Source organism: Pleuronectes platessa, chromosome 20 (assembly GCF_947347685.1).
Source record: "Pleuronectes platessa chromosome 20, fPlePla1.1, whole genome shotgun sequence".
NCBI lineage: Eukaryota > Metazoa > Chordata > Actinopteri > Pleuronectiformes > Pleuronectidae > Pleuronectes > Pleuronectes platessa.
In genome coordinates this window covers 1,051,950-1,078,983 of record NC_070645.1, presented here as the reverse complement: position 1 = coordinate 1,078,983, position 27,034 = coordinate 1,051,950, and the positions used below count along the sequence as shown (strand labels likewise).

The 27,034-nt window shown below is 39.6% G+C and overlaps 2 protein-coding genes across 3 annotated transcripts in view; both read right to left on the bottom strand.

The window, feature by feature from the left end:
* The window catches only part of cubn (cubilin (intrinsic factor-cobalamin receptor)), a 101,103-nt gene extending 97,143 nt beyond the window's left edge, over positions 1–3,960 (bottom strand). Inside the window, exons 1-3 of the mRNA XM_053412367.1 lie at positions 3,839–3,960; positions 3,531–3,651; positions 294–389 (exon numbers count right to left, since the gene is read on the bottom strand). Coding sequence (XP_053268342.1) covers positions 294–389; positions 3,531–3,651; positions 3,839–3,960 — 339 coding nt within the window. The remainder of the gene's footprint in view (positions 1–293; positions 390–3,530; positions 3,652–3,838) is intronic.
* Positions 3,961–8,163: 4,203 nt separating this feature from the next.
* The window catches only part of trdmt1 (tRNA aspartic acid methyltransferase 1), a 35,150-nt gene continuing 16,279 nt past the window's right edge, over positions 8,164–27,034 (bottom strand). For both annotated transcript variants that reach the window (XM_053412199.1, XM_053412200.1), the window contains 4 exons: positions 20,006–20,331; positions 13,739–13,796; positions 10,395–10,524; positions 8,164–8,962 (listed from right to left, as the gene is read on the bottom strand). In XM_053412199.1, the coding sequence (XP_053268174.1) occupies positions 8,862–8,962; positions 10,395–10,524; positions 13,739–13,796; positions 20,006–20,331 (615 nt within the window). In that variant the 3' untranslated portion in view covers positions 8,164–8,861. The remainder of the gene's footprint in view (positions 8,963–10,394; positions 10,525–13,738; positions 13,797–20,005; positions 20,332–27,034) is intronic.

Genomic DNA, 27,034 nt, shown 5'->3' with positions numbered 1-27,034 from the left:
TGTTTTAATGCTTTGTCAACATATATGCTGTTTTCACAATATTAAGAAATTTTATTTGGACAGATACATTTGTAAAAGTTGTTATTATGAACACACAATGATTTGTTTGACTCCATCAATAAAATCCACACTTAAAGAAATGGAGGGGAAGCTATGATACATTTATATGATTATAAATAATGAGGAATGAAATTATGTTACTCATCACATATTCATGCATACATACATACATACATACATACATACATACATACATACATACATACATATACATATAGCTATTAATGTCCTACCGTAGTATTGAGGTGGTTTAGTTTGTTGGTGACATCAGTGGGAACTCCACATCCATTAGACTTAATGTTATAAATGTCCTCTTTGTTAGTTTTGATCTGAAATCAGCATTCACAGAAATTAGTGCAGCCACGGAAATTCCCAGACACATCTTGACTGTGCAATAGCATGAGGCATATGCCTAAAGCAATAAATACAATACATCTATTGATGGTGTAACACGACGAGTGCTGACAGAATGCACAGACCAGCTCGCTCAGGTCTATGGACTCTTCCTGTCTAGGTCTACTATCCCATCCTCTCTGAAAAGTTTGCCACATCATTACTGTGCCAAAAAAGCCTGTTGTCAGCTGTCTCAATAATTACCATCCAATTGCTTTCATTTAGTGCAGGGATTCACAAAGTGTGGTGCGTGCGTGAGCTGCCTCCAGGGGGTGCGCGAGAGGAACAATTTAATGGTGCTCCCTCCCCCTCCCTCTCCCTCTCTCCGTCTTTCTTGCTGCAGGCTGAGCCACCTGCGCTGCTCTTGAAAATCCTCAAATGGATCATCTTTTTTATCCACATCTGTTTCTGATGCTATGCATGTGCCACTCTTTGTCATTTATGTGGTGAATCGTGTGCAACTTTACTGTAATTTGATTCAGATTAATGGTTTCAATGCTTTTAATGGTTTCAGATTAAGCAATTGTATAATTGGCCCTTAATAATATGTAGGGACATGATTGTACCATATCAACCAAATAGAGCACTGCGCTCCCAGAATTCAGGCTTACTTCTCCGGTCCAGGTTTGTCTTAGACCTGCTCTTATCTATGCTGCTATAGGTCTAGGACAGGGGTGTCCAAACCACAGCCCCCCAAAAAAATTGAGTAGCACTTACTTATAGCACTTTGTAGTTTTGCTTTATTTATTTATTTTTTTACTTTCTTGTTTCTTGTTGTTCTGGGTTTGTACTCTCGGGGTTGAATGTACCTATTCTAAGTCGCTCTGGATAAAAGCGTCAGCTAATGAACTATGGCCCACTGTAGTGCACTTCTCAGTTTAGAGACTAGGGAGTGCCCAACTCACCCCTGACCTGCCAGCTGTCCCTCAGAAAGCCGCCATGCCCCCCCGCCCTGAGCGATGCGAGGCGCACAGTCAAGTGTCCGCTCCAGGGCAGGGGTGCGTGGCGGTGTGAGTGGCCCAGAACTTCGTATTTTTTTCTGTATGTGGCCCTCGGGATAAAAAATGTGGACACCCCTGGTCTAGAAGGTTGGGGGACACATGACACACGGAGCTTCTCTTCCCAGCTTCTCCTTCCTCTTCTCCCTCCTTATCACATCAAAGCAATTAATATCAAATCAATACATGTTACTGACTGCACTTCTTCCCCAGAGTCCCTTTGCCTTATTGTCCACAGATCCAGGGCCACGGCTGCAGCCAAATCGTGGATTATGAGTTTATTATAGTGGATCGCGAATCAGAGATGGTGATCGTAATGGTGGATCCTGTATTGTGGATTCTGTATCGTGCTGGCTGATTGTGATAATAATGTAGGATCCTGATGGCGGCAGTGGACAATGACTGTGGACTTTAGTGGCATACAATTTTGATGGTGGATCACGATTGTGGTGGCTGCCGTCCAGGGACTATGATTACAACAAGACTGCTTGACATACAATATGTCTCCTCAGATACTCAACCATTACTGACAATAATCCATCAACTAATTGATCTTCCATTATGCTACAAAGACTTTATTCTAACCAATGCTGCAAATAACCTTATCTTTCTGATGCTCTCCTTTACACGTGACATCTATTGCACTTCTGTCAAAACTGCTGGGTCCGCTTCCACACATGTTAATCATTCATGGTCTCACATGAGGAGCAGAAGGCTCTTACCTGTGTAAAAGCTCATAAGTAGTTGTGACCAGTAGTGAATATTTCCAGCTTGTTTGGATAAGATAATTGGTTTACAGTTTTTATGATGGTGATCTTGAGAAGAACAACCAGGTTGTGTTTCGACAAGTGAAATTAAACTGTATAGATTAAAATAAGAGCATCAACATAACTAAACATATCAATACCCCAGCATTTGAGATAGCCTGTCCCAATCAAATATTCTCCTAGTTCCACTTGCAATCATTTGTATGTATGTCATACAAATTTACTTACTTACATACATTTTTTGGAGGTCTTAGAAAATTGTTTAAGTGGCAGGGCTGAGAAAGCCTGTTATGAATAACTTGTTAAAGCTCAGATGCATTAAGAAGGAAAACAAAACTTTAATTTGCCTTTTTTTATTATTTACACATTAAACCGACAAGGAGTAAGGATTAAGAAAGTCTGAAATACCACATGGTTGTCTGGACAATCTAAATTTAGAGGAGTGGTTATAAATTTCACTCAGTTTTTTTATTCATGGAGGAAGATTTATTCATGGAGGAAGAAAACTCTGTGATTTAATGCTTCTGTCACAATGTGGTGATGGAGGACCCAAAGGCAATAACCAGGTTTAGGTGAAAATAACAAAAATGTCCTATATTGCAGATTGAGCCAAAGGAAATTAGGAGGGGAACAAGAAAAGCCTTAAAAGCACAAGTCATTGGAACAAGAGAAACTGACAAAGGAAACACGGCTGTGTCCGAAATTAGCCTCTCATTCACTATTCCCCACCTGACTAGAGAATTATATGGTGAGCTCATCAGGAAAAGAAAACAACGCTCTGGGACACAACTCTTTGCATTTCTCTGCGCCGCCAATGACGTCATTGTCAAAGCAACAACGTTGGCCAGTGGAAATTCCCTAGGAAATTGTATATCTTTTATACTTAGTACTTTAAGATAAAAAAAACATGTAGAATGACAATCTTTGTTCGCACAAATAATCTTATATCGTGAAATTTGTGCTGTGATGTGCTGCTTTTGTCATATTTACATTTATACAACATATCAGCTTTTCCTGCTTACCTCGCTCCTCTCGTCTCTCCACGCAAGCGCATGCTCAATTCATTGAGTGGTTAGTGATCAGTTGTACACCATTTTTCATTATGCAAACTTCCCTTCAGATCCAAATCTATTTCTGTTTATGACAAAGTTTCAAGTTTAAGCTGTAAACTGTATTTACTCATTATTACTAAAATATCCACATATGGAAATGGGAGCGGCAGTGTTTGATCATATGACCCACTGCACTATTGCGTTAAGCTTATCGCTATTAGAGTGTCCTCTGTCATATAATTTAAAAAGTCATAGCTTACCTGACTCAAAAGTAGGGTGAGGTCTTCATCACCCACTTTAACCTGGCCTGTCTGGAAGCGGATCTCTTTATTGTCCCCAGTGATGAAGACAAGGTGACCGTTATCCGACAGCATGCGTGGTCTACAGAGTCAAAGGAGCCTGCCTTAGGTATCAGTGTTACTCACTTTATATACTAAAGAGCTGCTTATAAACCAAAGCACATCTGAAGATTAAACATAACAAACCCACATATTTAAGATGAGTAACAGTAATTTTGATTCATTTCTATGCTAATACATCCTACATGTGCTCTGCTAACCCCACTCACTGCTCATTGCTGAGGTTCATTTTGTTTCGTCGATTTGCTGTGTCCCTTGGCTCTCCTTGTAGTTCCACCAGAAGAAAAAGAAGAATGTAGAACAGCCATGATAGTTGCCGTGTCCAAGCCATCGAAAAGAGATGTGTTGCCTGGACACTCAAAAGGCTTTCCTAAGCCCTTTTGAGCTACTCAGTGCCAAGACTTTGACCTGATACCTCTACCATAAAACACATCATGATTTACCAAAGGTGGTTAACTTTATTATTGAGTGAGGATGTCCCTCACATGATTGTAGGAGATAAATAACTTGTTTTGTTTGACATGGTATGTGTTTGCTTTGTAGAGTCAGAAGAGGGTTAGCACTAAGCAGAAGAATGTCAGCTAAAATGATCTTCTAATATTTTTCATTAACTTTATCCTGTCATCAAAAGAATATTATGAAATATATTTATTATCATCATGCACTTTTCAACACAAGTTTTGAAGTGCAACCTTTTGAAACTATTTATTTACTCCTACTTTTTGAATGAGATGTAGTTTCCAGTGTGTTTGTTTTTCTCTCTACTTCTTAAATTGGAGGATTTAACAGAGCTATATTTAATACTAACAAGCATTTGAAATTGGTTCTGCAGTCAAAATTTGAAATGCGTTTTAACTTCACATTTATTTCGGGGCAGTAACCTGTTCTTCCTCGTTTCAGCCCAATGCAGATCTTTTATCCAAAGCGATTTACAATTAGTGTATTCAACCTCTATGTGGGGCAATTTACTGAGGTTTAGTATAATTCCCAAAGACACTTCGGTATTGTCACAGCCCGGCTCAAAGATTATGACAAGTAGGGAGATGATCGAGTTAACTATTGCTCTTTCAGATATTTATTAACAAAATCAATAATAATCTACAACATGTGTCCAAGAACAAAAACAGAAAAGGATGCTGCAGTCAGGAGTCAGGGAGCCAACCTCGTCCCACAGAGAGCGCAAGAGACCAGGCATGAATGTTGCGAAGCCTTTTAAAGGGCAGACGACACCTGGCCAAGGTGTGCATTGATTAATGCTGACGTCACCTCCACCTACAGCTCAGGGGAAAGAAGAACAGGTACACATAGTGTCCAGGTGAGGGTGGAAGGGGTCGTCACAGTATGCAGATGGGGACCAAACCGACCTTCTGGTTGGAGGACAACCACTATACCCCTTAGCTAAAGCCGTCTAGCAATGAAGTTCCGGTGAAGTGAGTTAGCGTTGGTTAGGTGCTGTTGCTACAAGAGGCAGAACGAAGAAAAGATGACTTAGTGGGAGAGAGGCACAAAGAGGGGTAGAGAGAGAAGGTCCTAGAGAGGGAAGAGAGATAGGAACAGTTGTGTAACCATCATGTTTCAGCCTTGTCTGACTTGCTGTAAATGAGAATAATAAGAGTGATAATTATAGATGTTAATATATTTTTAATGATAAATAATAATAATATCTACAATTTTAATATTAGTGGCATCGAGAGGCGGTGGTCTAGTGGCAGAAACTTGGACTATGGGCAGAGAAGGTCTCTGGTTCGTCTCTGGTTCGACTCCACGGAGAAACAACAAAAGACGAACCTGGATTGATCTGTCCAAAAAATCCAAGAGTCTCCCTACCCTGTCTAGTGCCCCTGAGCAAGGCACCTTACTCCCCCAACATCTGCTCCCCAAGCGCCGTACATGGTCGCTCACTGCTCTGTGTGTACTGCACCAGATGGGTCAAAAGCAGAGATTAAATTTCCCTACCTGCATGAGTGTGACTTTGCATGTCTGTGTTTGGGACTAATAAATAAATGCATCTTAAAAATCATGAGCCCAAGGTGCTTCTACAAGGAAATGTCACTATTTTAGATGCTGTGACAATAGCTTATGAAATAAAACATTTGCCTAATGGGATTGCTTCTGTAACCTGTTTACCTAGGTTGTCATTTAACTGATAAGGGGTTGATGTCTTAGGGAGCCAGGCCTAGTTTTTAATGTCCTGATGATTCACAATAACCAGCATGCTGCCCAAATATTTGCTGTTGTATCCGGGTGTTCATGTGGGAAATGCATGGAATTGACAACAGACCTGGTAAAAAATGCTGTAGCCAGAACCAATGCATTAGCTCGCTGTAAAACTCTATCCTCTACTGTCTTGAAGATGGCTATTTGCGTTTGCACCGACAGTACAGAAATTATGTTCTGATTGGTAATTGGGGAAGAAAGGGATATGCTGCCTATCTTCTGGTAGCACAGACAGGGAAACCAACGTGTGATCCCAATTGCTGTGTCTGGCGGATCAGGGACTTGTACCATGATCCTCAGGGCCAGAAAAGTTTTTGGGCCTTGGCTAAACAGCAAACCCTCTCCCTCTGTTGGCATTGTCTTGCAAACCTTCTAAAAACAGAAGGGAAAAAACTCACTTCCTAAAATTTATTTAGGAAGCAGGCAAATGTACAATGCTGTGACAAAGTATTTGCCCCCTCCCTGATTTGTTTGCATATTTGTCACACCTAAATGATTCAGATCATCAAACAAATTATTATATTTGAAAAATATAACTTTAGTAAATACAAAGTGCAGTTTTTAAATGATGATTTCATGTAATAAGGGGAAAAAGCTATCCAAACCTACCTGGCCCTATGTGAAAAAGTAATTGCCCCCTAAACCTAATAACTGGTTGTACCACCCTTGGCGGCAACAACTGCAATCAAGCGTTTACGATAACTGGCGATGAGTCTTACACATCGCTGTGGAGGAGAATTTTGGCCGACTCTTCTTTGCAGAATTGTTTTAATTCAGCCACATTGGATGGTTTTCGAGCATAAACGGCTTGTTTAAGTTCATGCCACAGCATTACAATCGGATTTAGGTCCAGACTTTGACTGGGCCACTCCAGAAAAATCATTATTTTTATTTTTTTGCCATTCAGAGTTTGCTGGTGTGTTTCGGACCATTGTCCTGCTGCGTATATAGCAAGTGCGCTTGAGCTTGAGTTCACGAAGTGATGGCCGGACATTCTCCTTCAGGATTTTATGGTAGAGAGCAGAATTCATGGTTCCATCAATTATGGCAAGTCATCCATGTCCTGAAGCTGCAAAGCAGCCTCAGACCATCACACTACCACCACCATGTTTGACTGTAGGTATGATGTTTTGTTTTTTAAATGCTGTGTTAGTTTTACGCCAGATGTAACGGGACGCAACCCTTCCAAAAAGTACAACTTTTTTTTGTCAGTTCACAGAATATTTGCCCAAAAGTCTCTGGGATCTCCAAGATGTTTTTTGGCAAACGTGAGACAAGCTTTTGTGTTCTTTTTGGTCAGCAGTGGCTTTCACCTTGGAACTCTCCCATGGATGCCATTTTTGCCCATCAATTAAAAACTGCATTTTGTTTTAACTCGGGTTATCTTTGTCTTATATTCAAAATTGTTTGATGATCTGAAACATTTAATTGAGTGACAAATATGCAAAAAAAATAAGAAACCCAGAAGGGGGCAAATACTTTTTCACAGCACTGTAGATGCCACCAGGGTCTCCCCACAACAGCCAAGGACCAACCAGTTGCTTTTCAGCATTCTTTATTCAGTTGATAACAAAAATCAACATACATAGTATAAAACTACAATACAAATACTAGACATGCTGAGAATTACAATAAAACATGAGGCTTCTTTGCAAATTCTCCTTCTGAATGTTTAGCAATTAGCTCACTCATTAAAGAAAACAGCTTGTATAATTGCTAAAAATGCTCTGTCTTTTGAAAAACCTTTTGTGATCTGTAAAAACGTAATGATTTGTTCCACTAGCAAAACCTTTGCAAGAACTTGAAGAGGGCCCTGTCCAGTAGGGCTCAGAGATGGGACAGCAAGCATGGCCTTTAGGTGAACTTTTTTTGTATCATTGAAAATTGCTAGCTTCTCCACACTTTGACTATTTAATGAACTTTTTTTATTCCTATGTCATGGATGCAGACTTGTGTAATGGATTTGTGCTCTGCATGCTGGATGAATACCATATTTGAAATAAGGGTCAGACGTTACAGATTTAAGTGATGAATGTGTCATGAATGAAACAAGTTAACTTTATGATAAAGCGGAAGTGAAGGTTATTTTTGTAACTACTGAAAACCATGAAAATCCAGTAAAGTGAATGTTACTAGTGTCGCAACTCCTAAAATATCTGTTAAGCAAGTACAGTAGCAATCCCTTAGCTATCACCTCAATAATATAGTTCTTAAAAGTGGACGGCAGTCCTGAATAAGCCAAATAGAAAAATCTACATAGTAATTTCACTAAGGTGTAGCAAACTTTTTCAGATAACAAACTTTGAAGACTATATGCTAAAATGGTAAAATCACCTTTATTTTGTTACTGTAATGCTTCATATCAAGCTGAATTACAGAGCTTATATTATGAAAGGTTGAGAACTTGGGTCAGCAGATTTTGTCAATTACTTAAAAGACTACTATAAGAGTCAACCTGAAATGTAAAAAAATAACACCAGTAAATCTTTCAAATACACATAAACCACATGTGAATAGTAATAAAGCTAATTGAGTTTAATTTTATAAAATCCTCATTGCAGATAAAACAGGTAGGATGTACAAAACGTTTTCTAACTTCAGCCTGCATCATAAATTATATGTAAAATATATGAAAACAATGTCCCTCAAGTAACCATTGAAAAAGAGTCAGTATATTCTGAGCAGTTCGAGGAGGGCTCACTAATGACAAGGAATAATTCCGTAGTAAGCTCTGAACCGTTACCAGAGGCCAAGCAAACAGCCCCTTTCAACTACGTATGTCATATGTTTTAACTGTGAAAAAAAAAAAAAATACCTGTATCAAGATCCAAGCAAAAATAAGTATGTACTGTTATAAGTTACATGTAAGAGACATGTAACTTTATATAATAGTGATGTCAATGAAGTATTTTTAACATAGCATATAAGTTAACATAGCTAGCAATGATTACACTATACATATATTTAATTAACAACGACAACAGAATGATCATCTCCAGAGACACATCCCAAATGCTAGGAGAGTAGCGTTTGTAAGAGTTTGGTCACCACCAGAACATTCAGGCTGTTTCCTAGAGCTTTGTACTGCTGCCTGGTTGAGATTTGTTCTGGAAAGCCTGCAAAATAAAAAGACAAGTAGACACCTGGGTATGTCATCATTCCAATAGGGTCATACAGAGATCAATATTAAAAATTGAATAAAAAACAAAATTGAAGCAATCATCATTCGGTGCGTTTTTTATGGCATTGTTTTTGGCCTAAAATGCCAGATTTCAGAGGAAGCACACACAGAATAAGTTTCTGATTTATACTGAATGCTAACCATGCACATTTCATCTCACTCATCAGCACATGCAACAAATAAGGATGAAGGAGCATCTGTAATGGTGTTTTGCGTACACTTATTACTATCATTCTCAGGGTATGTTTTGCAGAAAAGTTTGCTTTCAATACTTTTGTTTGAGTGTTTGTGTTTCACCAAAGATTCACGCAACACAAATCAATTTAATCGCAATTTAATACTGTTCATCAAGCCTGGCATTGTCTTCAATGTAATTTCAGTTGGTAAATGTGAAACGTTCATTTCAATAACCTGCATCTGGCCAAATTTGGTGAAAAGATGCACTACTAATTTCTACTTAATGCTAAAATCATATGTTTGGTTAAATGTATCTTCACTGTTGTGTCATGCTTGAGGAACATAAATTCAAAGCTACATCCACAAAAATACATGTTTTAAAACAAAAACCATAGTAGTGAGTAGTGTAGATGTTGTAAACAGGGAACAAATCTTCACTGCAGTTGGTTGGTTGTTGCAGAAAATTCTGAGAATGAGGAACAGCAATGGAAAAAAGTGTTGGCAACGTCCAGTCTTTTAGTGTTATTGTTCAAAAGTGTCGGTCCCTCCAGACTTAAACGCATCCCTACAGTTTTCAAACTAAACAGGGCCACAATTGATTCTTAAGCTCTTCATTATAGACTTTAAGAAAGTAGTGTGGACACTTGACCTTAATATAGCAAAAGTGATGCATTTTAAAACTAAAATGTACTAATGTGGATGTAGACTCTGTCTAATACCCCTACTACCTGACTTAAAAGATCTAGATTTAGGTGAACGGGATCTATTGGCAGAAATTTAATATAAAATGAACCTAGTGGGAGTGGTTCATCTCTACAGAGGCTGCTTTCTATGACAACTGAAGGCTAACACAGGTTCTCTTTCATATTTGGAAGGGGAGTGAGGTGAGGGGTATTCAGCTATAACATGCAAGTTTATCTTGAGGTGTCACTAAATTCTACACATCTTTAATAATTAGTGTAGTTATGTAGGGTACAGGGGTATCAAGCAAACCTGACACTGTCATAGCATTACTTAAGCAGCCGTACAATAGTCTTTATATATATATATATATTAAAATTGTGTATCATGTAAAATTTGTTAAAACTTGATTCATAGGAATAAGCTAAACACAATTTTGGATACACAGGCAATACTTATTGATTGATAAAATCTCTGGCCTTAGAAGAGCTGACAGGTAAGGGACTTACAAAAGCTCTGAGGGAAACCCATGAGGTTGGCAACTTCTCTTGGAGTAAAATATCGGAGCTTCAATTTCATTAGCCGCTTGAGTTTTTCTTCTTCAGAGCACTGGTCCAAATGAGTAAACGCATGCTCCATCTGCAAAGTACACAAATCAACATAAAAAAGCAAATGGAAATTGAGCAAAGTTGAGATGACTTAAACCTCATAATCTTAAATCATACTGTAATATTGCAGTTCTCATTCTGTATTTTTTTTTTTTTCCATATGCATTTTGTGACAAGATTTTACTATCTATTCTAATAACCTAATGATGGAGGTATTTGCAAAATAATACTATTAAAAAACCCTGAAAGCATTTGTATTCTTTATTAATTGACATAAATTAATTTTTATAAAAATTCAAGTAGCTAAAGATGTGAAGTTTGACCATCTATGGTATCAAACATGCAATATTTAAAGGAGATTGTTAAAGTGATGTGCAAGTCTTTAATACCTTTTTAATGGCAAAACAGTGCCACAAACATCCAGTTTGATAAAAACTCTTTCACAAAGACTAATAATCAATGTATTAAGTCTTTTCTGACCACATTTAAGGTGGATGTGGTCAACCTTCGAGGAGAAGTACTCAAAACTATGTAAAATTGTCACTTCCTGTTGCCAGTGTAATGCTCAGCTGTTTCATTAAAATAACCAAGGGGGCGCCCTTGAGTCATCTGGCCACACCCATGCTCAATAACCAAATAATAAATTAAGTTGAGCTTATCTTGATTAACATTTAAAGTTCAGTGATCGCCCTCATCCATTCAATATTGAGCTGCTGTGCCACACCCATGGACAACTGTGATATCAAATCAAAGAAATAAAACATTTATTGCACAGTTTTGTGAGTTTTCATGCGTGGTACAATGCATTACCACCCCTTCCTAATTTCAGCCAAAAGTAACCCTGTATAATTGTTTGCTGAGCTGGTATGTTGCTCTTTATTGCTTACAATTAATCTCAAGCAAGAAATACATCCCTTCAAAAAGAGAGACAGGTTTCAGTGCAGGCTTTTATTTTTGCAAATATATATTAAATTCTTTAGATGATTTTAAACACAGGGCCAAACTGAAACGGAAAACTTCAGTTTTGGTTATTAACACTGGTGTTTACATAAAAGTGTCACATGTTCCATGGTATTACAGCTACATATTTTTGAAAAATGTTCAGTCTAATTGTAACAGTATTAATTTTCGTTGACGAAAACTATGACGAAAAATATTCATTAACGAACCTTTTTCCATTACGAAGACGAGACGAAGACGTAACGAAAACGGATCTTTGAAAATAAAAACTATGACTAAATCTATTTTAACTTTCGTTGACGAGACGAGACGAAATTGTTGGTGGTTGACTAAGTCTCAATAATTTTTTTAAACATCATCGTATCAGGCCGTCATTAAGTATCAGGAGCGGGCGAGTGAGTGTGTGTGTGTCTGTCTGTGTGTGTGTGTGTGTGCCCCAGATAGCGCACCGGCCCCGAGGCTCCGCCCCCCGCCCCGCTCACTCGCTCACAGACACAGTGAGATCAGAACTCGTTCACGTGAAGCAGCAGCTCAGTGACTGACTGCTTCTTAACTATGGAAACAGTGAAAACACAGAGTTTCTCTGGTCTCAGCTGCTCAGAGATCAGCGCCGCAGCTTCTTGATCAGAGCACAAGCTGCAGTTGGTTTGTACCGAGCTTCGGTTTCTGTGTCCGCCTCCAGCCTGACCTGCTCTCACTTTTGGTTTTCACATTTAAAAAGACACACTTGCCTGTGTATTTTCTTCTCTTCATAAGTGTTCGGTGTTTTCCTTTGTTGTAACAGGTACAAATACCAAGAGTTTTCTTTATTGTCTTTATATAATTTCGTAAATGCAACAAACTATAGTTTAGTATAGTATAACTTTATATTAAACTTTATTAGCTTTGTTATCAAACATGTTTTGCGGCTCCAGACAAATTTTATTTGGGGGAAGAGGGGGAAAAATTACTCTTTTGAAAGTAAAGGTTGCCGAGCCCTGCTATAGACTTATGCTGGTAGGGATATCTAATGGACAACTTAAGTACTGCAAGCTAGAATATTATGCAGTTTTAGTCACACGCACAGGGTCCCTGGGCCTGAGAAGGGAAGAAAAGGAGTTTAATGTGGCTACTAAATGTGACTAAAACTAGACTAAAATGTAATTTGTTTTCGTCGACTAAAATGTAATTTGTTTTGCCGACTAAAACTAGACTAAAACTAAGAAGGATAAAAATGACTAAATGTGACTAAAACTAATATGCATTTTCGTCAAAAGACTAAGACTAAATCAAAAATAGCTGCCAAAATTAACACGGAATTGTAAAGTATAAATCCTGAAAAATGTATCTGAGACGAGTGATTACCCAGGCAATGCAACCCACCACACCTGTGTGTCAGACAGCAGCTGCATTTTTGGTCTGAAGCTCTCATGCAGATGCAGAAAATGTAAGCTGCAATGACTTTGTGTTACCTCAACACTAATTTTGAATGCTTTTTTTCTCTTATTACAGGCAGTGTAAAAAAAAAAAAATATATATATATATATATACACACGGACCACAACTTCAGCTCACACAGTTAACTTCGACAGCTCTCACAGAACAACAATACACCCTTTCCGGCAGCCTGTCGTACAACTGTTGTGCAAACTGCAGTAGCTACAGCAAATAACTGTTGTGGCTCTGTGCCACGCAAATATCATGTAAAATTTTGGGCTAAACGCGGCCCAGCCTGGTGTGTCCTGACAGGCTCGCTAAAGGTATCCACAGTCTAGCCCAGATGAAGCTGAGGGTACATCGGCAGAGCATTGTTTTCAATGATGGCCACTATGCACTGATCTGGCTTTTTTTACTACAGATTTGAGATCAGACCATTTTTTTTTTTTTATTCTATCAACAGTGTGGCATTCACTGAATGTGTAGCTGAATACCATGTATCGTTTATCGAGTTATTTTATATCCACTTCTGACACAAATCATTTAACAGCTCTTTTATGTTTTAAGTCAAGTGTGCCAGAGCTTTTAGATTTTCATTAAGGCATTCTTGACTTATTTAATGTTCTTTACAAATTCTGTGATTTTTGTGTGCACAGAGCCCTGCAGTCTCATGCCTTTTTATCGGCTTTGGCCAGGTTGCTAATTGCTGGAATAATTGGTGGGCTTTCAATTTATGAAGACAATGATATTCATCTATATAATAACACAGGTGCGAACAATTCTGCAGTTTAAAAACATACCATGAATCTGATGACAAATCTAAGAATAAACTTAAGAAGATATTTGTGAATGAGACTCATTGTTCTTACCTCTGTTTCCATACAATTTGTCAGTACTGAGCCAGTTCCTTCCACATACCGTCCATAGCTAGGGATAGAACACATTGTTCAATAGCGGCATTACTAATTCATCATTTTAACAGTGGATCAAACTGGACAGATATATAGCAGTGGTGAGATACGATCAAGCATTCTATAGATAGATATAGATTCTACAAACCAGTTTGAAAAAAGTAACCAGGTAGGGGTGTCGGGGAATATTTATTTTTCTCTTAATGCCCAGATTTGGTGCCTCTGTTACATTCTAATTACACTGTTCATTCAAACTGATCTTAAATTATCTGTATTTATTTAGCATTTCTCCAGTTTTGATGACCTCTCAAAACAATTTACAGCAGTTTTGCCATGCACCAACCTACAGCACTATTTCTATCATACAATAATCATACACTGTCTGCACAGCCATTAGGGGCAATTTGGGGTTCAGTATCTTGACAAAGGACAATGTGGCATATGGAATGGGGGAGACAGGGATTGAACCGCCCGACCTTCTGGTAATGGATGAGCTGCTTTACTGCCTGCCTATCTTGATGTACCCCTAGCCCAGGGGTTGGCAAGTCGCAGCTCTGGAGCCGCATGCTGCTCTTCAGCCCCTCTCAGTGGCTCCCTGTACAGTGTTGTGCATGTCGCGCATATTTTCCGCTAACGTGAACTTTACGAATCAGTTTTCATATGATGAACGTAAGGGAACGTCACGTTAATTTGTTTAATCATCATCGTATCAGGCAAGCATGAAATACCAGGAGCAGGCGAGTGTGCGTGTCTGTGTGTGTGTGTGTTCCCAGACAGCACACACACACAGGCCCTGGGGCTCCCCACCCTCACTCAGAGAGACGGAGTGAGATCAGAGCTTGTTCACGTGAAGCAGCCGCTCAGTGGAAAGTCCACCGAGTTCCTCTGGTCTCAAATGCTCAGATATCAGCACTGCAGCTTCTTGATCAGAGCAGGAGCTAGAGTTGGTTTGTACCGAGCTTCAGTTTCTGTGTCCGCCTCTAGTCTGACCTGCTCTCACGTTTTGTTTTAATATTACGTCAACTAAAATACGCGTCACATCCTATTACGTCTACGGCCCGGCGCTCTTCCCTACAGGTGGCTAATCTAGAGTTTCCGACCCCTGGCCTCAGTTATCTAACCATGGATAAATCTAAATTAATTTACTTTCACTGCCAACTATGCAGGTTTACCTGAACGCTTGATGTGTGGCGAGGAATTAGCAATAAACTAAAAATGTTATTTGAAAGACATAACGTTTCAAATAGATTCGCTCCACTCAGCGAGGCATCCGCTGATAAACAAACTCTGATTATTGGCGACTCGGTTCTGAGAAACGTCAGGTTAGCGACACCAGCGACTATAGTTAATTGTATCCCAGGGGCCAGAGCCGGAGACATCGAATCTAAACTTAAGTTAATGGCTAAAACTAAAAAAGGTAAATACAATAAAATCATAATTCACGTCGGCAGCAACGACTCCCGGCTTCGTATGTCGGAGATCACTAAATTGAATGTTGAATCCGTGTGTGCTTTTGCTAAAACGAGTTTTTTAAAAGTAGTTTTCTCTGGCCCGCTCCCTAATACAACAGGTGACGACATGTTTAGCTGCATGTTATCTTTTAACCGCTGGCTGTCGAGGTGGTGTCCTGTAAACGGCGTGGGCTTTGTAGATAATTGGCTAACTTTTTTGAGAAAACCTGGTCTTGTTAGGAGAGACGGCGTTCATCCCACTTGGGATGGAGCAGCTCTCTTATCTAGGAATATTACTCAGTCTACAACATGACAACCCATAGTTGGGACCAGGAAGCAGAGCTGCAGTGCTAAACACTTCTCTGCGCTCCCTCTGGATCAGTCACACAACCCCATAGAGATTGTGTCTGTTCACCGTCCGATTAAATTATTGAAATTAAACCAAAACAGAGCGAGAACTCCACACAAAAATCGAATACAAATTAAAACAACCTCTGAAACAACACAGGAAACCCAGACTTTTAAATGTGGTCTTTTAAACATTAGATCACTGTCAAAAAAGGCTCTTTTAGTTAATGAAATAGTCTCCGATAACAACATAGATTTATTGTCCCTTACTGAGACGTGGCTGCATCCTGATGAATATGTCAGTCTAAATGAATCTACTCCCCCCAGTCATATAAATTCACAGGTTCCCAGAGAAATTGGGCGAGGAGGTGGAGTTGCTGCCATTTTTAACTCCAGTCTATCAATTAATCCTAAACCTAAACTCAGCTACAAATCATTTGAATGTCTGGTTCTTAGTCTTCCACGCCAATCTAGGAACCACCAACAGCCAATCATATTTGCTGTAGTTTACCGTGCTCCGGTGGCTTATTCTGAATTTTTAAAGGAATTCCCTGAGTTTTTATCAAACTTAGTCTTAAAGACCGATAAAATTATTATTGTTGGTGACTTTAATATTCATGTTGACAATAATAAAGATTGCCTTAGCGTAGCATTTATTTCAATACTAGACTCTATTGGTTTCAGTCAGTGTGTGCACAAACCTACTCAATGTTGTAACCACACACTTGACTTGGTATTATCGTACGGTGTCGGAATTGAAAATTTAACAGTACTTACGCGCAATCAAGTTCTATCAGACCATAATTTAATAACCTTTGATTTTTCAATAACTGAATATATGCCACTAATAAAAAATTAATTTTCTAGATGTCTACCTGATAGTGCTGTAGCTAAATTTAAGGAAATAATTCCAATTACATTTAAACCCGTATTAGCAGTAGATATAAACAACAAATTCTTTAAAAACCTGAGCTCCATTGAGATCGACCACCTCGTTGATAGCTCAGCAGACTCATTACAATTAATATTAGACTCAATAGCGCCTCTAAAAAAGAAAAATGTCAAACATAATAAATTAGCTCCGTGGTATAATTCCCAGGCAAATGAGTTAAAACAATTATCAAGAAAACTAGAAAGGAAGTGGCGCTCCAGCAACCATGTTGAAAATCTAATAGACTGGAAGAATAATGTTAAAGAATATAAAAAGGCTCTCCACAAAACAAGAGCCGCCTACTATTCAAAACTAATAGAAGAGAATAGAAACAACCCCAGGTTTCTCTTCAGCACTGTAGCCAGGCTGACAGAGAGTCACACCTCCACCGAACCCAGTATTTCTCGATCCCTAAATAGCAATATCTTTATGACCTTTTTTAATGATAAAATTCAAACTATTAGAAATAAAATCAACCATCTCCTGCCCTCAATTGGCACTAATACCCTCCCAAAAACAGAGATCTCAGAAACGGCTGAGAATCCTACCCATTACTTAGACAGCTTCTCTCTGATCACCCGTGATCAGTTTACCAAAATAATCTCAGGTTCTAAACCAACAACCTGTATCTTAGATCCCATTCCTACAAAATTACTTAAAGAAATTCTGCCCCTAATTGATAGTTCGTTACTTAACATTATCAATCTGTCATTATCATCAGGTTATGTACCACAGTCTTTTAAAATAGCTGTCATCAAACCCCTACTCAAAAAACCCACTCTAGACCCAGAGGTTTTAGCCAATTACAGACCAATATCTAATCTCCCCTTAATCTCTAAAATCTTAGAAAAAGTTGTAGCCAATCAGCTGTGTGAGTTTCTCCAGGAAAATAATATATATGAAGACTTTCAGTCGGGGTTAAGAGCCAATCATAGTACATAGACAGCCTTGGCAAAAGTCACTAATGACATTTTAATAGCCTCAGATCAGGGACTTGTGTCTGTCCTCATTCTGTTAGATCTCAGTGCAGCATTCGACACAATTGACCATCAAATTTTATTACAAAGACTGAAACAGTTAATTAACATTAATGGAACCGCCCTTAACTGGTTTAAATCGTATTTTTCAGATCGCTCCCAATTCGTGCAAATTAATGATGAGTCATCTGTGCGCACCAAAGTTAACCATGGTGTTCCACAGGGCTCTGTGCTCGGCCCAATTTTTTTCTCATTATATATGCTTCCACTAGGAAACATTATCAGGAAACACTCGGTAAATTTCCACTGCTATGCGGATGACACCCAGTTATATTTGTCAATAAAACCTGAACAAAGTAATCAATTAACTAAACTTCGAACATGTCTCAAGGACATAAAAACCTGAATGACCCGGAATTTTTTCTTATTAAACTCAGACAAAACAGAGGTTATAATACTTGGCCCCAAACACCTTAGAGATACATTATCTAATGATATAGCTGCGCTAGACGACATTGCCCTTGCTTCCAATGAAACAGTCAGGAACTTGGGAGTGATCTTCGATCCTGATTTATCCTTTAATAGTCACTTAAAACAAATTTCTAGAACCGCTTTTTTCCACTGGCGTAATATTTCAAAAATTAGACATGTCCTTTCACAAAAAGATGCAGAAAAACTAGTCCACGCCTTTGTTACATCGAGACTGGACTATTGTAATTCATTATTATCAGGATCCAGCAGTAAGTCGTTAAAGACTCTACAGCTTGTCCAAAATGCCGCAGCACGTGTCCTGACGAGAACAAAGAGAAGAGAGCACATTTCTCCAGTATTAGCATCGCTACACTGGCTTCCAGTTAAATCTAGAATAGAATTTAAAATTCTTCTCCTCACCTTCAAGGCCCTTAATAATATAGCGCCTTTTTACCTTAAAGAGCTGTTAGTACCTTATAAACCCACTAGAGCACTCCGCTCCCAGAATTCAAGCCTACTTGTCGTCCCTAAAGTCTCTAAAAGTAGAGTAGGAGCCAGAGCTTTCAGCCATCAAGCCCCTCGGCTGTGGAATCATCTACCACTTTCAGTTCGGGAGGCAGATACCATCTTTTCATTTAAGAGTAGGCTCAAAACCTTCCTTTTTGATAAAGCTTATAGTTAGAGCTAATTAGTGCGGAAGAACGTAACTTTTTCTATTTTATGACACATGACACACGGAGCTTCTCTTTCCAGCTTCTCCTTCCTCTTCTCCATCCCTAACCCCCTTCCCCGGAATCCCTTTGCTTTATCACCCGCAGATCCAGGGCCTCTGTGGCCGCACCATGGATTGCGGTTTGTGGATCGCGCACCGGGGGTCGCAGTGTTGGATCCAGTGTGGCGGATTCTGAGTTATGTGGGCTGATCGTGGTGCTGGTGGCGGACCCTGTGTCGCGTTGGCATTGGGCACGGGCGGTGGACCAGGACCACGGTGGTGGCTCGTGATGGGTCCTGGTGGGCGGCGGTGGACGTTGACTGAGGACTGGAGTGGCGTCTGGTCTGGATGGTGGATCGTGGTCTGGATGGTTGCTGACCATGGACTGTGATTGCAGCGGGACTGCTTGGCATGTCATGTTGGGGTTGTCCTTCGGGATGTCTACCCTCATCAAATGCTGCTAGAGACTTTAATCTTTAATCTTGAAGACTTTAATCTTGATGATGTTTTCCTGCACGTGGCATCTATTGCACTTCTGTCCGTCCTGGGAGAGGGATCCCTCACATGTGGCTCTCTCTGAGGTTTCTACGTATTTTTACCCTGTTAAAAGGGTTTTTAGTAGTTTTTCCTTACTCTTGCTGAGGGTTAAGGACAGAGGATGTCACACCCTGCTAAAGCCCTATGAGATGAATTGCAATTTGTGAATACGGGCTAGACAAATTAAATTTGATTGTTTGATTGATTGATTACCAGAGCAAGCGCACAGCATTTGCTGAAAAGTATCAAGATGGAGAAGAGCGAAAAAGCATAGTTCTGTGTTTAATTTATTTTAAAGTAGGCCTACACATGTATTTTGTTCTCCTATTCACAAGAGTTTGGTGTTTTCCTATGTTGTAAAAGGCAAAATTAGCAATAAAATGTCAACAGTTTTCTTTATTGTTGTTCTATAATTTCATGAATGCAAAAAACTATAGTTTTTATATATATATAGTATAACTATATCGACAACTTTATAATCTTTGTTATCCAATATGTTGTGCGGCTCCCGACAACTCTTAGTAAATGTTGCCTACCCTTGCCCTGGCCTCGTGAGTTCAAAGAAAATAATCAAGATCTTTACATTTCCTCCACATTAAAGTGTGACGTGTATTTAATTATTCTATCGCCAAGAAGCTACAAATTCCTTTGCCTTGTGTCTTTGTAGAATGCAGCCCCCTTTAAGAGGAGAAATGGTGGTAGAGATCGCATCTGGTACCTCAGTTGTAACTTTCCATGGCTTGATAAGGACACAAGTGAAAATAGTGATATTTAAATGAAGATGGTCACCATACTCACCCTTTGGTAAAGCAGACAGACCTCCTGGATGAAGGCTGAACAATGTCTAAGAGCAGAGCATATCGCAGTAGGGTTTTAGGAGGGAGGAGAAAGTTCTCCAAGTTTGCTTCCATCTGTGGTTCCAGGAAGTCTTGGATCTGCCTGACAGACAGATTGTTGTTCTGAATCATTTTCCGCTGCACATCAGTTGCTGTCTCCAGTTTATACAGGACAGGACCCCCCTGCAAGTCCTCTTCTGGCTGGCAGGTACTTGTGTGGGTCGGATACAAGTCTGCGGGCAGCTCAGACGAATCATACTCCGAGGGATGTGGGTGGGCATCTGAAATCTATGGTTAGATTCTTTGTCAAAAACCTTATATACAAGCACAAGAAGGGTGCAAATCATCAAATAGACAACAAATGTGAGTATCATTAGAGCTGGTTAGCATAGAACCTCAGGACCTGCATAGATATGCCATCAGGTCCGGCAGCTCTCACATCACCATATTTCAAAGAATTTTGTAAATCGTCAAAGTTCATTGACACAGTAGTTTATGCAGTTATTCAGGTAGTTAAAAAACAGTTAAAGAGATAAAAATCATAAAAATTAAATTGCTATTATTTTTAATGATTGTGTGTAGAGATTAACAGACCACAAGGTGGCAGTAATGTTGAGTTTAGTGGTACAATGAATACGATTAAATTCAATTAAATTCTATTTGTATTATGCGAAATCATAATTACATTATCTCAAGGCATGTTCCAAAGATATTATATTCAGAAGGGAAAATGTGTTTGAGAAGTCACAGTGACCTTGACCTTGACCAAGAATTTCTATTCGGGTCATCCTTGAGTCTAATTGAATGTATGTGCCAGATTTGATGAAAGTCCCTTTGAGCATTCCTGATATATTGAGTTCAAAACAACACAGGACCATATGACCTTGATCTTTTGACCTTAGACCACCAAAATGTAATCAGTTCATCTTTGAATCAAAGTGAATGTCGGTACCAAATTTGACAAGATTCCTCGATATCACCTTTACAAGGCAAAATAATTGCTTTGTTAGGCCACTTTGACCTTGAATAAAAAACATTGTAAATGATGGAAACAGAGAGGAGCAGTGAATTACAGAGTTAAAAAAAAACAGTGCGATGTCATATGATTGTCAAATAACATCCAGTTGTTCAGTAAAAGGTTGAATACATGAACATCAAATCAAATTAAAGTTTATTGTCACATGCAACAATGACAGCGTCATCGGAGCAGTGAAATTCTTGTGACATGGCAGGCAACATCTACGCAGTATACAACTTTACAAAATAGAAAAATAATATACTATATAACATACAAAATATAACATAACATTGTAACATATATCAGTGAAATGAAGCAGCAGTTTACAGGGTGAAGGAGTAAGGAATATTAAATTAAATAATATGAATATATGTATAACATAGTCAAATGAAACAGCAAGGTCAAGGTGAAGGAGTGGGGAATATAAAAAAATTTAAATTAAAGCATGGATATATATGTAGTAAGTACGTAGTAAGTGTGACCTGTGATCTTGTGACCTGGCAGGCAACATCTAAGCAGTAGACGGGCTGTACAAAATAAAAAAGAAATAACATACCATATAACCTCTAACATATAACTTCTAACATATAACCTCTAACATATAACATAGAAAAATTAAGGAGCAGTTTACCGGTTGAAGGAGTGGGGAATATTAAATTAAATAATATGAATATATGTGTAGTAAGTGTATTTGTATGGGTGGCGGAGCAGAATGTACATGGTGACTGTTCAGAGGGTCAGTGTTGATTGTTCAGAGGCCTTACGGCCTGGGGGAAAAAGCTGTTTTTGAGTCTGGTAGTCCGTGCTCGGATGCTCCGGAAACGTCTGCCAGACGGTAGCAGTGAGAGAAGTCCACAGCCTGGGTGGCTGTGGTCCTTGATGATCTTCCGTGCTTTTCATAGGCATCTTGTGTTGTAGATGCCTTGCACAGAAGGGAGATGGCAGCCAATGATGCGCTCAGCTGTCTTCATCACCCTCTGCAGGGCCTTGCGATCAGCAGCGGAGCAGCTACCATACCAGGCAGTAGTACAGCCTGAGAGGATGCTCTCGATGCTGCACCTGTAAACATTTGTTAAGGTTTTTGCAGCCATGCCAAACTTCTTGAGTCTCCTGAGGAAGTATAGGCGCTTTTGTGCAGTTTTTAACCACAGAGTGCGCCTGTTTGGACCTGGTCAGGTCATCAGTGATGAACACACCGAGGAACTTGAACTCTGAGACTCTCTCCACTACAGCTCCATCGATGTGTATCGGGCCGTGACCCCCCCTCAGCTTCCTGAAGTCCACGATCATCTCCTTGGTCTTGCAGACGCTAAGAGACAGGTTGTTCTCTTGGCGCCATGTCTCCAAGCCTCTAACCTCATCTCTATAGGCGGTCTTATCGTTGTTAGAGATGAGACCCAGGATGGTAGTGTCGTCTACAAATTTCAGGATGATGTTAGAACTGTGTGTTGCCACACAGTCCTGCGTGTACAGGGAGTACAGGAGGGGACTGCATATGCAGCCCTGAGGGGCCCGGTACTCAGGGTCAGTGAGGAGGAGGTGTGGTTACCCATTCTCACCACCTGGGGTCTGCTCGTCAGGAAGTCCAAGATCCAGTTGCACAGGGGGGTTTTAATACCCAGGCTCCTGAGCTTGGGGACGAGCTTGGCAGGCTTGGTTGAACGCGGAGCTGTAGTCCACGAACAGCATCCTCACATATGTGTTGTACTTTTCCAGGTGGGAGAGGGTGGTTTCTTTTAAAATAGCTGTCATCAAACCCCTACTCAAACAAAACCACTCTAGACCCAGAGGTTTTAGCCAATTACATGCCAATATCTAATCTCCCCTTCATGTCTAAAATCTTAGAAAAAGTTGTAGCCAATCAGCTGTGTGAGTTTCTCCAGGAAAATAATATATATGAAGACTTTCAGTCGGGGTTTAGACCCAATCATTTAAGTTAATGGCTTAACCAATCATTTAAGTTAAACTTAAGTTAATGGCTAAAACTAAAAAAGGTAAATACAATAAAATCATAATTCACGTCGGCAGCAACGACTCCCGGCTTCGTATGTCGGAGATCACTAAATTGAATGTTGAGTCCGTGTGTGCTTTTGCTAAAACGAGTTTTTTAAAAGTAGTTTTCTCTGGCCCGCTCCCTAATACAACAGGTGACGACATGTTTAGCTGCATGTTATCTTTTAACCGCTGGCTGTCGAGGTGGTGTCCTGTAAACGGCGTGGGCTTTGTAGATAATTGGCTAACTTTTTTGAGAAAACCTGGTCTTGTTAGGAGAGACGGCGTTCATCCCACTTGGGATGGAGCAGCTCTCTTATCTAGGAATATTACTCAGTCTACAACATGACAACCCATAGTTGGGACCAGGAAGCAGAGCTGCAGTGCTAAACACTTCTCTGCGCTCCCTCTGGATCAGTCACACAACCCCATAGAGATTGTGTCTGTTCATCGTCCGATTAAATTATTGAAATTAAACCAAAACAGAGCGAGAACTCCACACAAAAATCGAATACAAATTAAAACAACCTCTGAAACAACACAGGAAACCCAGACTTTTAAATGTGGTCTTTTAAACATTAGATCACTGTCAAAAAAGGCTCTTTTAGTTAATGAAATAGTCTCCGATAACAACATAGATTTATTGTCCCTTACTGAGACGTGGCTGCATCCTGATGAATATGTCAGTCTAAATGAATCTACTCCCCCCAGTCATATAAATTCACAGGTTCCCAGAGAAATTGGGCGAGGAGGTGGAGTTGCGGCCATTTTTAACTCCAGTCTATCAATTAATCCTAAACCTAAACTCAGCTACAAATCATTTGAATGCCTGGTTCTTAGTCTTCCACGCCAATCTAGGAACCACCAACAGCCAATCATATTTGCTGTAGTTTACCGTGCTCCGGTGGCTTATTCTGAATTTTTAAAGGAATTCCCTGAGTTTTTATCAAACTTAGTCTTAAAGACCGATAAAATTATTATTGTTGGTGACTTTAATATTCATGTTGACAATAATAAAGATTGCCTTAGCGTAGCATTTATTTCAATACTAGACTCTATTGGTTTCAGTCAGTGTGTGCACAAACCTACTCAATGTTGTAACCACACACTTGACTTGGTATTATCGTACGGTGTCGAAATTGAAAATTTAACAGTACTTACGCGCAATCCAGTTCTATCAGACCATAATTTAATAACCTTTGATTTTTCAATAACTGAACATATGCCACTAATAAAAAAATCATTTTCTAGATGTCTACCTGATAGTGCTGTAGCTAAATTTAAGGAAATAATTCCAATTACATTTAAACCCGTATTAGCAGTAGATATAAACAACAAATTCTTTAAAAACCTGAGCTCCATTGAGATCGACCACCTCGTTGATAGCTCTGCAGACTCATTACGATTAATATTAGACTCAATAGCGCCTCTAAAAAAGAAAAATGTCAAACATAATAAATTAGCTCCGTGGTATAATTCCCAGACAAATGAGTTAAAACAATTATCAAGAAAACTAGAAAGGAAGTGGCGCTCCAGCAACCATGTTGAAAATCTAATAGACTGGAAGAATAGTGTTAAAGAATATAAAAAGGCTCTCCACAAAACAAGAGCCGCCTACTATTCAAAACTAATAGAAGAGAATAGAAACAACCCCAGGTTTCTCTTCAGCACTGTAGCCAGGCTGACAGAGAGTCACACCTCCACCGAACCCAGTATTTCTCGATCCCTAAATAGCAATATCTTTATGACCTTTTTTAATGATAAAATTCAAACTATTAGAAATAAAATCAACCATCTCCTGCCCTCAATTGGCACTAATACCCTCCCAACAACAGAGATCTCAGAAACGGCTGAGAATCCTACCCATTACTTAGACAGCTTCTCTCTGATCACCCGTGATCAGTTTACCAAAATAATCTCAGGTTCTAAACCAACAACCTGTATCTTAGATCCCATTCCTACAAAATTACTTAAAGAAATTCTGCCCCTAATTGATAGTTCGTTACTTAACATTATCAATCTGTCATTATCATCAGGTTATGTTCCAGTCTTTTAAAATAGCTGTCATCAAACCCCTACTCAAAAAACCCACTCTAGACCCAGAGGTTTTAGCCAATTACAGACCAATATCTAATCTCCCCTTCATGTCTAAAATCTTAGAAAAAGTTGTAGCCAATCAGCTGTGTGAGTTTCTCCAGGAAAATAATATATATGAAGACTTTCAGTCGGGGTTAAGAGCCAATCATAGTACAGAGACAGCCTTGGCAAAAGTCACTAATGACCTTTTAATAGCCTCAGATCAGGGACTTGTGTCTGTCCTCGTTCTGTTAGATCTCAGTGCAGCATTCGACACAATTGACCATCAAATTTTATTACAAAGACTGAAACAGTTAATTAACATTAATGGAACCGCCCTTAACTGGTTTAAATCGTATTTTTCTGATCGCTCCCAATTCGTGCAAATTAATGATGAGTCATCTGTGCGCACCAAAGTTAACCATGGTGTTCCACAGGGCTCTGTGCTCGGCCCAATTTTATTCTCATTATATATGCTTCCACTAGGAAACATTATCAGGACACACTCGGTAAATTTCCACTGCTATGCGGATGACACCCAGTTATATTTGTCAATAAAACCTGAACAAAGTAATCAATTATCTAAACTTCGAACATGTCTCAAGGACATAAAAACCTGGATGACCCGCAATTTTCTCTTATTAAACTCAGACAAAACAGAGGTTATAATACTTGGCACTAAACACCTTAGAGATACATTATCTAATGATATAGCTGCGCTAGACGACATTGCCCTTGCTTCCAATGAAACAGTCAGGAACTTGGGAGTGATCTTCGATCCTGATTTATCCTTTAATAGTCACTTAAAACAAATTTCTAGAACCGCTTTTTTCCACTGGCGTAATATTTCAAAAATTAGACATGTCCTTTCACAAAAAGATGCAGAAAAACTAGTCCACGCCTTTGTTACATCGAGACTGGACTATTGTAATTCATTATTATCGGGATCCAGCAGTAAGTCGTTAAAGACTCTACAACTTGTCCAAAATGCCGCAGCACGTGTCCTGACGAGAACAAAGAGAAGAGAGCACATTTCTCCAGTATTAGTATCGCTACACTGGCTTCCAGTTAAATCTAGAATAGAATTTAAAATTCTTCTCCTCACCTTCAAGGCCCTTAATAATATAGCGCCTTTTTACCTTAAAGAGCTGTTAGTACCTTATAAACCCACTAGAGCACTCCGCTCCCAGAATTCAAGCCTACTTGTCGTCCCTAAAGTCTCTAAAAGTAGAGTAGGAGCCAGAGCTTTCAGCCATCAAGCCCCTCGGCTGTGGAATCATCTACCACTTTCAGTTCGGGAGGCAGATACCATCTTTTTATTTAAGAGTAGGCTCAAAACCTTCCTTTTTGATAAAGCTTATAGTTAGAGCTAATTAGTGCGGAAGAACGTAACTTTTTCTATTTTATGACACATGACACACGGAGCTTCTCTTTCCAGCTTCTCCTTCCTCTTCTCCATCCCTATCCCCCTTCCCCGGAATCCCTTTGCTTTATCTCCCGCAGATCCAGGGCCTCTGTGGCCGCACCATGGATTGCGGTTTGTGGATCGCGCACCGGGGGTCGCAGTGTTGGATCCAGTGTGGCGGATTCTGAGTTATGTGGGCTGATCGTGGTGCTGGTGGCGGACCCTGTGTCGCGTTGGCATTGGACACGGGCGGTGGACCAGGACCGCGGTGGTGGCTCGTGATGGGTCCTGGTGGGCGGCGGTGGACGGTGACTGAGGACTGGAGTGGCGTCTGGTCTGGATGGTGGATCGTGCTCTGGATGGTTGCTGACCATGGACTATGATTGCAGCGGGACTGCTTGGCATGTCATGTTGGGGTTGTCCTTCAGGATGTCTACCCTCATCAAATGCTGCTAGAGACTTTACTCTTTAATCTTGAAGACTTTAATCTTGATGACAAT